The sequence below is a fragment of the Mercenaria mercenaria genome, chromosome 5, assembly GCF_021730395.1.
Source record: "Mercenaria mercenaria strain notata chromosome 5, MADL_Memer_1, whole genome shotgun sequence".
Classification (NCBI taxonomy): domain Eukaryota; kingdom Metazoa; phylum Mollusca; class Bivalvia; order Venerida; family Veneridae; genus Mercenaria; species Mercenaria mercenaria.
The window spans coordinates 46,380,489-46,397,933 of NC_069365.1; the positions used below are offsets into that span (position 1 = coordinate 46,380,489).

General features: G+C 33.3%; 1 protein-coding gene across 1 annotated transcript in view; it reads right to left on the reverse strand.

The window, feature by feature from the left end:
* Positions 1-11,902, reverse strand: part of LOC123558391 (glutamate receptor-like) — a 37,014-nt gene extending 25,112 nt beyond the window's left edge. Inside the window, exons 1-2 of the mRNA XM_045350272.2 lie at positions 11,444-11,902; positions 10,984-11,136 (exon numbers count right to left, since the gene is read on the reverse strand). Of these exons, the coding sequence (XP_045206207.2) occupies positions 10,984-11,136; positions 11,444-11,543 (253 nt within the window). The 5' untranslated portion in view covers positions 11,544-11,902. The remainder of the gene's footprint in view (positions 1-10,983; positions 11,137-11,443) is intronic.
* Between the last annotated feature and the right edge of the window lie 5,543 nt (positions 11,903-17,445).

The window sequence follows — 17,445 nt, forward strand, 5'->3', positions numbered from 1 at the left end:
TTTTTTAGATGAGACTAAAAGAATTTTTGGCTGCAATGTGGTTGTCAGGAGCAATTGCATAATTATTCGTGAAATGATGAATAGGCTTGTATTATCGCATCTGCGTCTTTCTTTCGGTTGGTCATTTTAAATGCAGTATAGGTGCAAGACGATATTTTTCATGAGCAATTGCATAATTATTCGAGAAAAGACGATCAGGCTTGCATTATCACATCTGCGTCCGTTGGTCAGTTTAGTCCCAGTATAGGTGCAAGACAATATGCATCATATTAATAAATTGACTTGGGACACGGCAGCGTCTAAATTAATTGTCTATGACTAGGTATAATGTATTGTGGTTGAATATGTCTTACACTGCTTACTGTCACATTTAAATTACAATCTGGCTACTGTAGACATATATTGTACGGAGAAAGTCTTTTAGATTTAATCTTGTTTAAATTTTGTAACTCTCAATAAATCAAATTGATAAATTCACTGTAGAACACATAGATCGATCTTTTAACACATTTGACGTTTTAAACGTAATAACATTTTTTTGACATTCACGCTTCCATAGACAGTTAACATCTGACATAATATTGTGAACATAGTCTGGAAAAGTCTTTGCCTACGGACTACATCATTTCCATGAACACAATTCTAACCGAAGCTAGGTTTTAACGAAATGAAAGTTTAAGATAGTTCATAAATATCAAAACGTTAAATTAATTTGGAAGTCACGACCAAGATTTGAACTCTTGACTTACAATAATTATATATGCATGAAGTTATGCTTTGACAATTTATAAACCACTAAATTACTAGTACAAAAGTGAGATAAAATGGACTGAGAAATCGCGATTTTAAATTTGCTAAGCAAATGTATGGAATATCCGTACACGTATTCGGTTGTCACCGAATGGAAAGATGCGCACAATTGTTTCTACTTCCGTCGCCGGCATTGACAACAACAAAGGAGAGGTAATAACCTAATAAATATTATCACGATGAAACAAAGTTAAAAATGCTTTCTTTTGTCCTGGCTAAAATGTCACATAAAAATTCAACGGAAATTAAAATATATAATTTAATCTCACTACATCTGAGTCCTTACATACAACTTGTACGGTGAAGCCTTAGAAAGACAAAATGGCCATAACAGCACTATAACGGTTATCAGAGTTTCACACCTCAAAACAGTTAAACAGGAAGCATATTGATATCTGGCCTGTAGATTCAGAGGGTATGATATTCAGTTTCTTATAGAGGCATATATAAAACACAACCATTTCCCTGCAGCTATGTTCATTTTAATCAAGATGAGTTTTTTTTTAACAATTTCCCCTTAAAATATTTCTGTTCTTTTTTATTTTAAAATTAGACCAGTGGTTTAGGAGAAGATGCATTTGGAGATGTTTCTATTTTAGCTCTGTCAGCCATTTTTTTACAAACCAGAACAATCTTAATGATTATACTTCATAGGTGGTCATCCGAAGAACACCTCTGTGAAATTATGTGAAAACGAACAGATTTTGAAAACAATCCTCCTACAAAAACATGCAAAAGTACAACTAAAATGAATTCCTTTAAAAAATATTTTAAATTTCAGTCAGCAGTTTTGGACAAGCATTTATTTACATTTGTTACTATATACATAAACAGAAGAAATACCACACCTTTTGACAGATCGAAACAATAGCTGATGTCATTCAAGGAACATTTCAGTAACATTATTTTACATTTTACATTGTCGATTGAAGAGTTTTCTATTTTTAATTATTGCAGCCAACTTTTTGACGAATCAGAGAAATATTTAGTAGAGGATCTCCGTAGAATTATTAGTATGAAACTATTTTAAACTAAAGTCCGCAGTTCCTGAAAAGAAGATATGTAGATGTATCATTTTATACATGCAGAGAAAAGTGATCATCCATCACCTATGCCGGAAATGTTTCTTGACGAATTGGAATCGTATTAAGACCCTGGTATCGGTTACATAACGGACATTCATGTGAAATTATTTCAAAAATCAGACCAGTGGTTGGAATGAGAAGTCGTTTTAAGAGTTTTCTATTTTTAATTCTGGTGGCCATGTTTACGATCTGAATATAAATAATTTGAATCGTCATTCTAAAAAGTCAATGAAAAAGGTAAAAATAGTTCTGGTGAGCTAAAAACAGTAAATAGAATTAAATGAATGCAATTGTTACATTAACTAATCAGATTGGCCATTAAACAGTTGCTACAGAAATAGAATGAAGGACAAATTTTACTGCATCTTGGATAATCATTTCTTCATTATAATAAGAACGTCTTTAATTCGTTGCTTATTTAGGTGTCTAACTATAAAAATAAAAGTAATTGCAGTTAATATTTCGGTCTGTAAATTTCATCTTTGATACGTAAACAAATAACGTATCCATTGATATTATATTGCGGACACTGTAACGTAATAAACTGATCAGTAAATTCCATATCTAATTCAGTGCCTAAGCTTTCGACGAGACGACAGGATAATCAATATCATCAGTACAATTCGTTCTGGTCTGAAGGAACATATTAAACACCATAGGCATTCTGCGGTTTACCATAAAACTCTTTTATATCATATAAATATTTCCGTATCTTTGTTAAGTTTCTGTTTTGTAAAAAAATTAGAAGTATTATATTTTCTGGATTTAAGAGTGAAAATAGATTAAGATGTTAACTTCTTTGCGAATCCTAAATGGTGTTGTTATGTTCATCCTGCTAAAGGTCGTCCATGTGTATTGGCCCGTGATTAGTCCGGCAATTGAGTATGGGACCGCTTAATTGTGTTTGAAAGTGAAAAACATACGTATAATAAAATATATTTTTTAAAAATGTGCCAGGTTATAGTAGTATTTGATGGCTCAGGCTATAAATATATTACAAATGGCTTTTATAGAGATGGAAAACAACAAAGGCACGCTGATGAGTGGAAATAGCGCATGAAACCTGCTAGCACTATCGAAGAGAAATAGCTGTAATCTATCAAACTTCATGCTACTTGTATAAGCCGCAAGAATATCATATTTGTGACATGGCACACACTGGCAAAATAACACATTTCTACTTCAAACAAAATCAAAACAAATGCAATACCAGTCTGCAAAAGACAGATGGGAATTCAGCATTTTTGTCGCATAATTCAAGATAAATACATTCCAATTTACATTTCTACAAACTTTAAAGCAGTATAATATAACACTCACATGAAAAAAAAATTCTTCTAAACTTATGTATTCTCTAAGGTAAATAAAAATGTATATGTGTTTGGCTGAACAATGTCTGGAAAGATAATATTGTTCGTGATTGTTTTTGATTTTTGATTATTCTCCGTTTTGCCTCGGCTTTGACAAGAAAACTGAGACAAATTGCATCCGCTTTGAGTAATTAATGAGAAGATCAACAAACAGTTCTATAATGGGCTTTCGGATTACGTAGCAAACTCGGATATTTGTAATATACAAGAAGAGAGTTGTGCATTTTTTTTCGGCGAACGCCGTCTAAGAACGAATTCGTGACCTGGACTCACCCATGCCACGTGATTTAAATTAACTTTGCAAATCAGATACTTGATAACGCATTATAGATAATTTATAAAAAAAAAAAAGATTTATGCAACACTCTGCCTAACTGGATGGGATTGTCTATTTTTTCACTCTACTGATTATGCAACGCTGAGTGAAATGTCAGACAAAGCGTTTACCCGTAATGACGCTCTAAAAAGTTTGAAAGCAACGTTTCGCTCAGTATATTTCGAAAGAATATTGATATATTTAAAAACGATAAGTAAGTTTAATAAATATTATAAAACCTGCCCAGATACCAACAGATATCAATTTACAGAAAGAGCTGAATACGGTCTGCGTATCACATGAATAAGGGTTGTTAGCCGATCGATTAAATTCTTCTAGCTAGAGAAGTGTTTTCTAGACCACTGCTGTAATTATTCGTCGTAGAAAAAAACGAAACGAAATAGCACCCCTACGAAACCTTTTTCGAAATATTAAAAGAGAACCATTTAAATTGCTAAAGCGTCGTGTTTAGTTTTGCTATTTGCAAAATGTTAGATAAATGATAGAATAACACAAATGATATAAAAACCTTATAAACTTCTTGTCTTATTACAATTCGCCGACCATCTTTTAAAAAGATATTTATTGTTTACTTATAATTCCGTTAAGCAGTACACCTCAAGAAAACATAAATATTGCCGTATTACTATCGCCGATGTTAGGAGCATGTATAGACCCCTCAGAATATGTGAAATATTCTCTCAGAATTATATGAGCACTGCCAGGTTAGTCCAGTAAACGACTTTTGTCAATAAACGCACGTTAGCTCAACAATGCACATTAGCCTCTCATTGCAAGAATAAACTATGACGTCGTTATGCTTTTGAAATGCCGTAAGAGGTTGATCGATGGTTCAACGCTAGACAATACATCTTTATAGACATGCGTAAAAATTGTAAAATATTAAAGATGTTACAGTATGCAATGAATAGTATTTCCTAAAATAGTTATAGACGAAATAGGAGATGATTACGTCAAGTTCTAGAAGGGCACATACTAAAACGTCACATTAAATGCCACAGTTTGTTTGAAACTTTGAATGTTTTTTTGTTTGTTTTGGGTTAAACGCCGTTTTTCAACAGTATTTCAGTTATTTAACGGCGGGCAGTTAACCTAACCAGTGTTCCTGGATTCTGTACCAGTACAAACCTGTTCTCCGCAAGTAACTTCCAACTTCCCCACATGAATCAGAGGTGGAGAACGAATGATTTTGTCATAAAAAAAAATGATAAAATGAATTTCGCATTATGGTCAAAATATTTCCGCATGTTCTTAAGCGTCATGAATTCCTGATATTGATAGACTTTAGTTACTGCTACTGTATATCTTTACAATTTATCATGGCTTTTCGGTTCGTATCTTTTTCAGACTTAAAAAGCATATATCTATTTACATACTCAAAAGTGGTAGTTATTGTATATTTAAAAAAAATGTTCACTACCAAAAAAAACAAATGAGTTTTAATAAATATTTGGTACTAACTTCTCAATCACCCCTTGCAATATCCAATTTACAACGGCAAATTGTTTCTGGGTGCATTTTACTAAGTTTATTTGAAACTGTAAACACCTAACCCGATTAATACCCCTCGAGCACTTAAGTGCTATTGAAAGTAGTAGTTTTAACATTATTAGCTGGCACATGTAAAAGTGAATGAAAACTGCACTGTAATTATTTAACAATTTCAACAGGCAGTTACTATGCGGCAGAGAATGAGCTGTAAAACACGTGTTAATGACTTAATTGTTCTTTATGATAAGGGTTCTGGAAATGTTGCTCATACATGATCGTGATAAACAAGGCAAAGATCTAACAGGAAGTCACAGTATCATATGAAAAGCGCCAGAAAATAATTATTCAGGAGGAGATCCATCTACAAAAAATAAGAAACTACAACGCAATGTATGAATATATGGTCACGAAGGTACATACTATTAGACAGTATAGCGAATATAATATTGATATAAAAAACTGATATAGAATCACGGTCGAGTACCATCTCGGAAAGCACAGCTGGGATCTTTAAACATGAATAAAAGTAATCTCTCAAGCTGAATGCACTACATTATCAACCATAAAGGAAGGTACGATTAGTAAAAAAACTAATACTAAAATACCAACAAACTATTAATGAATTTAGTATGTACTTCAAATTAGTTTTAAAATATTTAGACAAAAAAGATTTTGCGATGCATGCTACCTGACCAATCTGTTAAAGCTGTACTACTGTGCTATTTTTACAATTTTTTGGTGTACTGTGCAAAACTAAATAAAACGTACGTAAGCAAACCGAAGTAGCAGAATTATATATATATAAATGCTAGTAGATATACAAAAACTATTTTTGAATGGTAGAAATAAGCAAAAAAATATCAGTTATTGCCCAGTTCGTGAAAACAAATCGAGTTAAATACAAAAGTTACTAGTACCATATCGAACTGAAATGACACGGTACCAAATTTCAAAAAAAGTTATTTCGGTCATCGCATTCTGGATTAAATTTTCTGACCATTTTTATATATCCTTGGTGAGCAGTGGACATTTTATTGAGCAAATCCAAAACGAAAAGCTATATTTATTTATTCTATATAGCGTTAACAAATTTCATGCGGTTGCTTGCCATAACTATTATGTATACTATGTTTTTGATCAACATTTACTCGAAGAACAGTACCACTGCTGAATAAACATAGTATATCAGCTAAAAATCGAAATAGTAGTGCTAGTGAATGACCTTACTTTCACTGACAATTCTAAAGTGCAATTATTTGGTGATGAAGATGTTATAACCCTCCCATAGACATGTCACGTGGTTTCAGCATTATATTGATATTAAGGGCTACTTCTGCAAAGACTAATTTAAAAATAACTGAGAGCGTTTCGAATCAGCCTTTATGTGTTACTTTTCTTGCGCAATCGGCTAAATAGTTTTTAATCAACGCCGAATTTTGAAAGATATAAATATTAAAAAATACAGTGGTTTTCCTTTCCTTTTACGTTCCTATTTGCAATGCTGTATGGCATTTTACGCATATAACGATGAAACATGTATAATATGAGCCGTGCCATGGGAAAACCAACATAGTGGCTTTGCGACCAGCATGGATCCAGACCAGCCTGCGCATCCGCGCAGTCTGGTCAGGATCCATGCTGTTCGCTAACAGTTTCTCTAATTGCAATAGGCTTTGAAAGCGAACAGCATGGATCCTGACCAGACTGCGCGGATGCGCAGGCTGGTCTGGATCCATGCTGGTCGCAAAGCCACTATATTGGTTTTCTCATGGCATGGCTCATATAAACATACAAAGAAAAATATATATTATTATATATGACTTTGTTTTTATCGTTTCATCGATACCATTTTTACGTCCACTGATTTTCAGGTAACGCTGCTGGAATAGTTCATATTATAGGAAATACTGTGTACACATTTTGGACTCTAGCCGAAACTGGGTTTCCACGAGTGCGCTGGTAATCATGGCATTATAGCATGTTGAATATTAAATAAGCCGCATTTTGTCAAATACCAAATGCAAAAGTAATAAATACCCATACCCAGCTCACCTGTTAATGACAATCAAATGTCAAATAAACACTTGGAGAATATTAACAATAGATGCACGAAACATTATAAGTTTTATCAGAAATAAGAAAAATGCATTAAATTTCCCAGACGATATTATTTTTTTTTTTGCAAGGTCATTTTTATATTAGTTGTTCAGGGATATTCATTGCAAAACCCCGGGTAAAATATCTTGAATCAAGTATTCATTTCAGGGTCGGGAATTTCAAACGAGTTAAATTGATATTTACGAACAGTCAAACACGGATTTGTGTTTAAAACCGTCTAAATGGTTCTAGGGTTGGCCAGGGCTTTATCATAACAATGATATAGTCAGGAAAAAATGACCGGACCGGGCTCTGTTCACTGTTAGCTTATCAATAAATGTTATTTCTACGAAGGCGCAAATGTGTACAAACCGTTATTACGTATAAATCCGGTATACATTTGTCCGATATACAATGTATATAGTTTCTCTACATTTATTGCAGAAGTGTTTTGGGGGTTATTTTATAGTTACAAGATTAAAACTAAAATACATTTTTTCTCCGCCCAAAAGAGATTAAAACGTAACGGTCAGTAGAGTAAGACACATCAAATTGTCAAAACATTTTGAAAGAGATATGTAACAATAAATTTCAGCTTTGTCGTGTCAGTTAGAATAACATCGTAGTTACCTCGACTAACCGAAAGAAGGACACAGATGCGAAAATGCTATGCTATCAATTTTTTAAGCACCAATTGCTTTAATGCTCCTTACAATTGTCCAAACGTCACAAAACTATTTCAGTCTCATCTATTAAAGGTCACAGTATTGCGGTATTATCTATATATGTTCTGGTCATTTTCAAAGTCCAGACACAATCATGTATTTACCAAATTTGCTATTGATCTGAACTGAACGCTCTTATTGTGAAATATTACTTGCGGTCACGTTAATTTCTTTACTCGGTTGCCAGAGTATTTTATTCATGGACCCATTTCATGAACTAAATATACTTAAAGTTTAAAGATTGTGGAAATCAACCATTCATATATTAAGTTTCATTTACTCTATTATATTTAAACAAGAAATTAAACAATACTCAGATAGGTACTGTTTGAAATCTTAAAAAGGAGTCTTTTAAAATTCAAAATATCATGACTACAAAACACAGCTGAATTTAGATTTTATTCAGTATGTAAAAAGATTTATCTAAACATGCAGCAAACGAATATCACTTTATTAATGTTCAAACAGAAATAAGAGAACTTTTGTTTGGTCTTATACGAACAATTTCTTCTCAGTTTCTCTACAGTTCATTATTTAGTTACCTCAGTATAACAATACTGGTAATTTGAGTTAACATCTCTGTAAGACCAATCTTTATTATGTGAACATATAATATATTCATTAATGTTTAGTTTAGACTTTGTAATCTAATAAACTGATGAATTAATTCAAGGCCTAACTCAATAAAAAGCTTTCGGCGCGACGACAAGGAAATAAAAGCTGTCATTTGTATCTTATAGTGTAACCCGTTCTAGTCTGATGAAACACCATAGACAACATAAACTGCTGTGTACCACAGAAGACTTTTATATTTAAAAAATACCCCTGCATCTTTACCAAGTTATTTCATGCTCCCCGAAAAAAAGTGCAAGAGAGGGAAATATGGCTGCCGCCTTCTCCGTCCTTCCGTACGTACGTTCCAAAATCTTTGTACGTATAGCACCTCTTACAGTTTTTAAAGCCCATAATTATAGAAATGTATAATAATGAACCGAGCATGCGCCTGTTGTCACAACATGTACCATGCCTGCTTACAGAGTTTGCAATTTTACAGAATACAGTTTATTTTGTAATACAATTTTAAGCTTTCTCCGGATAACTCCTCATGCAGTTTTCAAGTGATCTAGCTCAAACATTGAAAAATGTATCACTATGAAGTGAACTTGTGGATGGCTTCAGGACACAAATGTACCGTGCCTGGCGTAATGGTCAGATTCTACTGAATTCTACATGATGCTGTACATTGTGCAATACAAACATAAGCCATGTCTGGATAACTACTTTTAAGAGGGTCTGGCCAAAACTTACAAAAACGTATCACTATCAAGTGAACTTGCGCATATCGCCAGGACGTTAGTTGACCTGTTCGTTTTAGAAGTTATGGCCCTTTTAATTGTACAGTGTACTGTATATTGTGTGAAAACTATACAGGCATTTTCCGAAAAAAAAACTTCTCTTAAAGTTTTCAACGCATCTGACTCAAACATATTATCGAAAGGTGTCAGTATGAGATGAATCTGCGCATATTTTCAGAAAAATACATGTATCACGTCAGATTAAAGAGTTATGGCCCTTTGAAATTTTACATAATGCTGTATATTGTGCAATTCAAATATAAACATTGTCCGGACAACTTTTTTTACAAATTTCAAGGCATCTAGACCAAACTTATAAAAATGTATTGCTATGAAGTGAAATTGGGCATACTGTCAGGACATATATGTACCATGCAGAATATAGGAGTTATGCCCCTTTGAGATGTTTTACAGATGTTTGTCTATCAGTTTTCAAGGGATACTAGCCAAGAAAGAAATTCATTTAAAAACAAGAACAAAAAAGTGTTTTTCACATGGTCAATATATGGATTATTACCGTATCCCCTCCGGTATATACTTTTTGTTCTCTACAATACGGAGCGGCTCGTCAAATATGGTTTTCTCAGTCGTCCAAATATTTCTCGTATTGTACAGTACAATGTTAAATAATCTAAAGTTTTATTCTATATCTATTTTATTTTGGTTTAATTTAAAAATACTTCATTCTGCCTTTTCTGTATTTTCAAGACGCATAATCAAACTCTGTACATAAAGCGCCTACTTCACCCGATTTACATTTGGAACATTTTCACGCGTTTCGGGCTTTATCGTATGTTTAACATGAGACTGTCTAACAGTCCAAATACGGAAAAAATACAGTTTTTTGTACGCACGTGCGTCCAGTATGATAATATATTTACGGTCACGTGTTGCAAATAAACGTTCACAGTACAAATAGTGCCTCTATCCCTAATAAACGCAACCACCTTTTATTGACAAAAAATGTGAATAATAAAAATAACAGTATCTCTTTGTATTGCTTATATTATACATTAATGTCATTTATCGCAGTATATGTTGTTAGAATATACTTGTGTTACCGTAAAAATTAATATAAATACTCTTCTCCCTAATAAACGCACCATTCCACTCCAATTATAAAAAAAAAAATGTTTTTTTTTCTCTCATATTGTCAATATATACATATACCGCCGAATACCCAAGTATATTTCGTCAGATTTTGCATCTCTTATATCCGCAAAAAAAAAGATCGTTTTTCGTATTGTCAAAATACATATGTACTACGTATATATTGTAAGAATATACACGTTATACCGTATACCCCAGTATAAATGCTCCCCTCTCTCTAAAGAGGCACACTCTCTCCAGTTTACCGAAGAGTAATTTTCATCCATCTCATCCATCTCCTTGATATATGCATGCACTACACTGTACATCAAAGTATAATAATCCGTACCCTTCTCTGTTATTATATAATGGATTAGGACTAGCGTGTTTATAAGTGGTATCGCACCATATTACAACGGACATTTATCATTTGATAGAGCAACCCATGTTCCTTCTGATATTAAATGTGGCATTTGTTCAGGTATGATTAAAGAAGAACAGATAACTGTTTGGGGGACCTTCAGCAAAGATCGTGATAACTAATACAATACACAGTATATGTTTCAAGATATATAACTCTCTTAATTTATAAGACATATATAAAAGGAAATTGTTTATACTTACTAGTTTGTCTAAGTCGAAAACTATCTCGTAGGTCAGTTTTATTTCGAATTGGGTTCATTTTCACATATTTGGTGTTATTTGTCGCAGTCATTGCTAATTCTATGGAGCGGTTTATTGAAGCAGAACGGTCATCTATAGAGTCGACAATCACCCCTGAAGTTACATAAATCTATTTTAGGTATAAATGAATTGATAAAACCTTTTATCTAATATAATGACAAATAATTAAATAATCCATTACCAACTAGTATTAATTTATCTAAAAGTTGGAGTCTACAAGTACTTTAACATTTTTGTGTAAAATATCCCTTAGATAGACAGAGGTTGATAAAGGGTTGTGGGTCAAAACTAAGATAAATGTGTATCATATTTCTAGCAGCAAGTTTTTCCTTTCGGTAAAAATCCAAGGAAACAGTTTAAATAAAATAATGTACTTACCGATGGTAGAAAGAATACTCACCTATTGTGACTGTGTTTGAAAGTTTTCCCAAAGTAGGCGATACGTAAAATGTTATTCCAAAAACACAAACATATATAATATCCACATGCCAACACATCATCCTAGGTTTTTTACATCCATCAAAAGTCACAACCGCGCGATTTTAACGAACGTCTTCCTTTCATAATTGACAATCTAATGGAATCGGTCTTCAATTTTCCTTGCTTCTAAAGCTCCCGCAATATTCCCAATGTTTCTAAGACTGTCAAAGCATCTGTCTCTCATCGCGTCACATTTTGCCTTCGCAACTGACGCGGCGATAGAATATTGTCTTTTGTCACATGTACATAAGCTCGATGTTTGGATTTTGCTTTCTCGTATGCTCAGTAAGCCAATTACTCTGTCTGGTACGCATACAATCGTCCTATCAAATCCATGCTTGTGAATGGCTTGATAATATCTTCAATATCAAATTGCGTCCTGAAGATTTAGCCTGAAGACAATATATATAGAATAAAAAGAACAAAATATATTGAGTTTGCATTATATGAATTCTTAGGCTTATTTGTTAATTATTCATCATATGAGTAGGGTAGTTTGACTAGATTTACGACGAAAACTTAAATAAAGATGTTTTTGTACGTAAATATACTATGAACTAATTTTTGGAAAATAACGCATTTCTACACTTTATCACTGAATACGATTTTTCTTCAGTTAAATCTCTCTTATTTATTACGAGAACTACCAGATAGACTGGTCGTGTGCAGATCTTGTCGGAAAGATGTTTGGTGATATGCTCTACATGTAGCTCTTGAAAATCAGTCTAATATCAGAGTTGCCATAAAACTATAGCGTTAGTTGACAGGTTGGCAACTTCAGGACCATCTTGACCTACATATCGTTACCTACCAATTTTATAATTACAATCGTTTACAGCAACATAAGGTTCAACCGATATTAAGATACCAGGCATAATGTTACAACATTACGGCCTTTGTGTCTTAAATGTCAGTGATAATTCTCCACTCATATTTCTGAAAATTGCACGCAAATCATGTATATATACTGCCGTAGAAAAATCAATATTTGACCAGTCTGTCATACACATGTTTTATATCTTACTTTGATTATTAGTTTTGCAGAGTTTTATTTTTGTAATGTTGCTTTTCGTTGAGTTCAAATCAAACAGACATACAATTCATATGGCAACTTTCCGGCTAGTTGTTGTAGAAAAAGACACTGGATGTTCCTTCGGCTATACTTTCAGGCATAGGTGGGTACCTGGATACGACCGTTGACCTTGTGTAAGCCAATTTGATACATTTCTCATATAGAAGAATTTTAATCTTTTGTGTGGTTTCGAAACAAAACAACGGCGATGAAGGGCTAATGATTCTACGTCGGAGATCTTAAACGCTAGAATAAAAGGCAATTCTGAACACTTTTTTGACATTATTTAAGTCAAATATTTCCTAGATAAGATATAAAAATGAAGGAGTTTGTACGAATTTATTTTTTCTTTCATACCAGACAGGACTTTTACGTGTTTTTTTCTGTTGCTGGAAAATCTCGTCGGACACCCGGGGTTGTAAGATGACTCACGGGCTGTCGTTTATCACTGAATGCGTACATTTGTACGCTATTATAGTCAAATACTGCTTACACGACAAGTATTTTGAAGAATTCGGTATGCAAGAAAAAAAACTATAACTGGTTGTAGGTGTGGATGAAAATATCCAGTTCTTTAATTGGTAACTGTTTTGCGGTAACTTTGCAAGCCTCATTACCGCCTTAAGCCAGATATTTCAAGTCGCACTTTCAACCAGTGAAATATTCTTAATTTATCTAAAGACAATTTATTTTGGGGTCATATTTGATAGAACATATTTTCGTGATACCGTACACATTTAGTACAAAACTCATTATTGCAACTTCGTTCTGCATATTCTCATAACCTAATAATTCTCCATACGAAAAGTAAGACCTAAACCTATGCTTAAACATTTTCCAGTACGAACACATTTTCATTACATAACATAGCCAGTTGTGTCTCAAACACTTTCGAACAAGTCACGTCAGGGTAATTAACTGTTTTGCAAAAGTGTGTGAAAACTACTGCTAATTGCAGCTGTCTAAAAATTCAAAGCAGTAAAGTTGCACCGTAAAGTCATTAATTTTTCCTTGTCTGTCGGAAATCATTTAAATCCATCGCTAATTCATGGATCGTACTTGAAGTAGCTGCGGTAACACGATCGCAAAAAAAGTCATTTGAAGTTAAAATGAAAAATAAAAAAAAACGCAAAAATATCTTCGTTCCAAAAAAGATTTTAATCATAATGACGCAAAACCCGAAGAGTAAAATGTATGTCATTCACTAGCTGAATATCACAGATAATTGCATTACCTACCTACGCATCCACGCTGCCTCTCTTGATATTAGAAAAAAAAAACCCAGTTAATTATACATGAGAACCGTTTGGCACATCAACGCTTTTACACCTTTCTCGGTGATGAGGAAAGAAATTTGTTCCTTTAACTATGCATCAATCAAGAGTTCAGATAAAAAAAGTTAATATAGACTGTCATTTATGTTACAAATATTGAACGAATTAACAAAAATCATTTTACGGAATGTTTTATATTAATTTCCAAAACAATAAAATATCTGATTTTTATATACACCTATATAAATTCTGTAAAAAAAAGAAACGGTTTGTATTTCAGAAAGAAAAAAATCCGTATTGTAAGTTTTGTATTGTATGTTACCAGACTACTTTCATTAATATGCACGACCTGACTAAGTTCTATAAATAACGCACATAAAAAAATTCACTAAGTGTCGTTTTAACATCGATAAACATTGAAGATTTCGTTCCATTACAAAAAAAAAACAACAAAAAGGTGGATGTATATAATAAAAGGGTCATTATAACGGTAGCTAAATCTGGGATTTTGTATTCGGCTCTCCTGGATTTTGCATGTGCGCTTGTGCGCCTCGTGAGATCCAATCTGGCAAAATCCACTCGAGCCGAATACAGCATCCCAGATCGAGCTACTATTATAATAACCCTATTATATTGATCATTATAAGCCATCACAATATACGTTACAACAACTTTATGCTATAACATTTTTAAGATTTATGTAATCGAATTATACCAATTTAACAGAAAAGCCCCGCACTATAAATCGATTGTTTTTGTTAATTCGAGCCATGTAATCAACTTTAAAGACACTGTGAGAACAGATCTTCAACAAATCTAATTGTTTTTCTATTTCCAGGAAAATGTCTCCCTTAATCCACGTAATTGTCCCGTTCACGTTTCAGTTGTATCTGTGAATTTAATAAAAGGCACAATCAAAGTGGTGTAACTACGTTAGTGTTTCACGCAGGCTCTCAAAGAGGAATCTTTTTGCAGCTTGTATCGAAAGCAATGCTATAATAGGATGCATTACAATGAAATATCCGCGTTGTGAAAAATGTCTGTGTTCCATATCAGTTTATTAATGGATGTTTTATGGTTTTGACACCATGGACAACAATACCGCATTATGAAGCCAAATATTCTGCGCCGTCAAATTGTTTTCGATGGCGAATTCTAGAATAGATTGGATACTTTAACAATATTCTGTAGATCAGTTGTTTTCATATTCTACGCATTTACAGCATGTCCGAGAAAATAAAATAGGCATTCTATAAATTAAATAATAATATAGTATATGTATTTTGTCATGCATTGCCATAGAAAGTAATTAATCTTATGTTTTATAAAGGCTAAACCTCATGTATCTTCGTTTGTTAATCTATTTATACATATATTCATGCATGCAAAATCAATTACTTCAGTCTTTATTAAAACAACCTCTAGTAAATTAGACCATAACCGGTATATGGTAAGGCAGAAAGCATATTATATTTAAATAAGAATGTTGTTAAGTGCCAGCACCATTTCATTTAAAGTTCATATTTGATGGTGTGGGGACTATTTCGATATAAACAACAAATTATTTCAATTCCATTGAAGGGTATTGACTGTAAAGAAAAACGCATTTCCGAGGTCACTGCATTTAATCAGCTGCACATGATTACAACGGTCATGTCGCCATGGCTATTAGTATTACATACAGTGTTACGCACAAACTTGTCGTTTTACAGACGTATCTAAAATGTTTCGTTCAATTCTATAGAAATCATATAAAATATTAATAAATTATTAATTTTCATTTAGATATCATATCCTTGGTTATTTGTACCCTTGAGGCCCTGTGCTTTCGGCTTTTGCACTCATATAACTGTAAACACACGATTTATTCCAAACCAAAACAAAATTACCGAATTCGAAATGAATATCTTCTGAAATATCTTCTGAATAACATGATTCTGCTGTAATTGAGAGGCCAAAATAGACGATAACAATACGAGAGAGTGTCGTTAGTGTCTTGAATAATCCTAAAGAAAATGGCTCTCTCTCTTATGATTGCTTCGAACATATTGAACTAATTATCTTCTGTCTTGGGAGTCTGCCTTTAAATTGAAAACAGACCTATTGCTGTTTCTAGAAATTAGAAGCACTGTTTGGTTTATACAGCATGCTGTGATTATATATCTGTGATATCAACTTTGAAACAAAAGTAAATAATTTTAGCTTGTTTAACAAAATCTACATTATGGTAACTTTAACCCTTACCATGCTGGATACTATTGATTCTGCCTTTGCGACCAGTGTAGATCATGATCAGCCTGTACGTCCGTGCAGTCTGATCAAGATCTACACTGTTCGCCATTCAGTCAGTATATTTTTGGTAAGCACCCCTTTTAACAGTTAATGGCACTCTCCAAGTCGTAAAACGGACTAGTTCATTATAGAAATTTAGCAGGGTAAGGGTTAAAGTGTACACGTACAATCTACCATGATACTTATGCGTCATGTGAGGTCTTTGTCACATTAGTTAAGAATATGTGACAAACGATCGGTAATCTCAGTCGGTAGAGTATTCGCCCTGTAGGCTAGATGTATGGGGTGCGAGATACGGACTGTCTGCACACTTTTCGCACCCTGCGACAGTTGTAACATTGATTTGTCGTACTTAACTTCTAAAATATTAAAACTAACTTCCGCCATAAGGAAAATTCTGTTGTTGCAAAATTGAATGCCCGCAATTTGTTCTGCAAGCGCATTTACATCTAATATGTAGGTAACACCTTCACTGGTGCTGCTAGAGTTGGAAGAAGTATGCACATAAAGGAATTAATACCTAAAATTTGGTTGCCGGTGCAATCTCTACCAATGTTTAAGGTATTTATTATACAAATTGAAGTGAAAAATTATAAAAAAGCATAGATGTAACACAATTTGATTAAAATAAGCGCTTTACATGAACACATGCGGAATTTGCACGAAAGAACATGTCGCCTTAATTAAAGTACTAATTGAAACGAAATCCGATCCCTGGTGCCATTAAACTATGTGTAAAGCAACTACATCGTTCTTAGACTAGAAACAATAAAAATGAGGCTCTGCCAAGAACAGTTCTGTTTCGTAGACGAGTCTAATAATTTAAAATTATTAATTATAAAACAATAATATAACTTACCAATAAAAGGCTTAAAATCTAGGTACGCACGTGCATGTCTTGTCCGTATTTTTGCTCATAGCGCGTTACTTAGATATTAAAATAGATTTTAAAAAATCCCTAAATAACAACAGCAATAGACATGTCAAGTGCGTTGAATCAGATGTTAATTACAATGTATATTCTATTGAAATTTTATTCTAATAAGTAATTAAGCATTCTGTCACTGAAATGTACTTGGCTCTTTCTTATGCATATCGTGCTTTCTTAGATATTTCTGCCATTTAATTGGGGATTAAATGGGGTCATAAATCCAGGTAAATAGTCGTGTTGTAATGTAATATTTGGTATAAGAATAATGACATCGCCGCACTTTTGGTTTCATAAAATGTACAGAAACTTTGGCGGAAGACTTGCTTACGGATTCTGGTCTGCAGACCAGACCG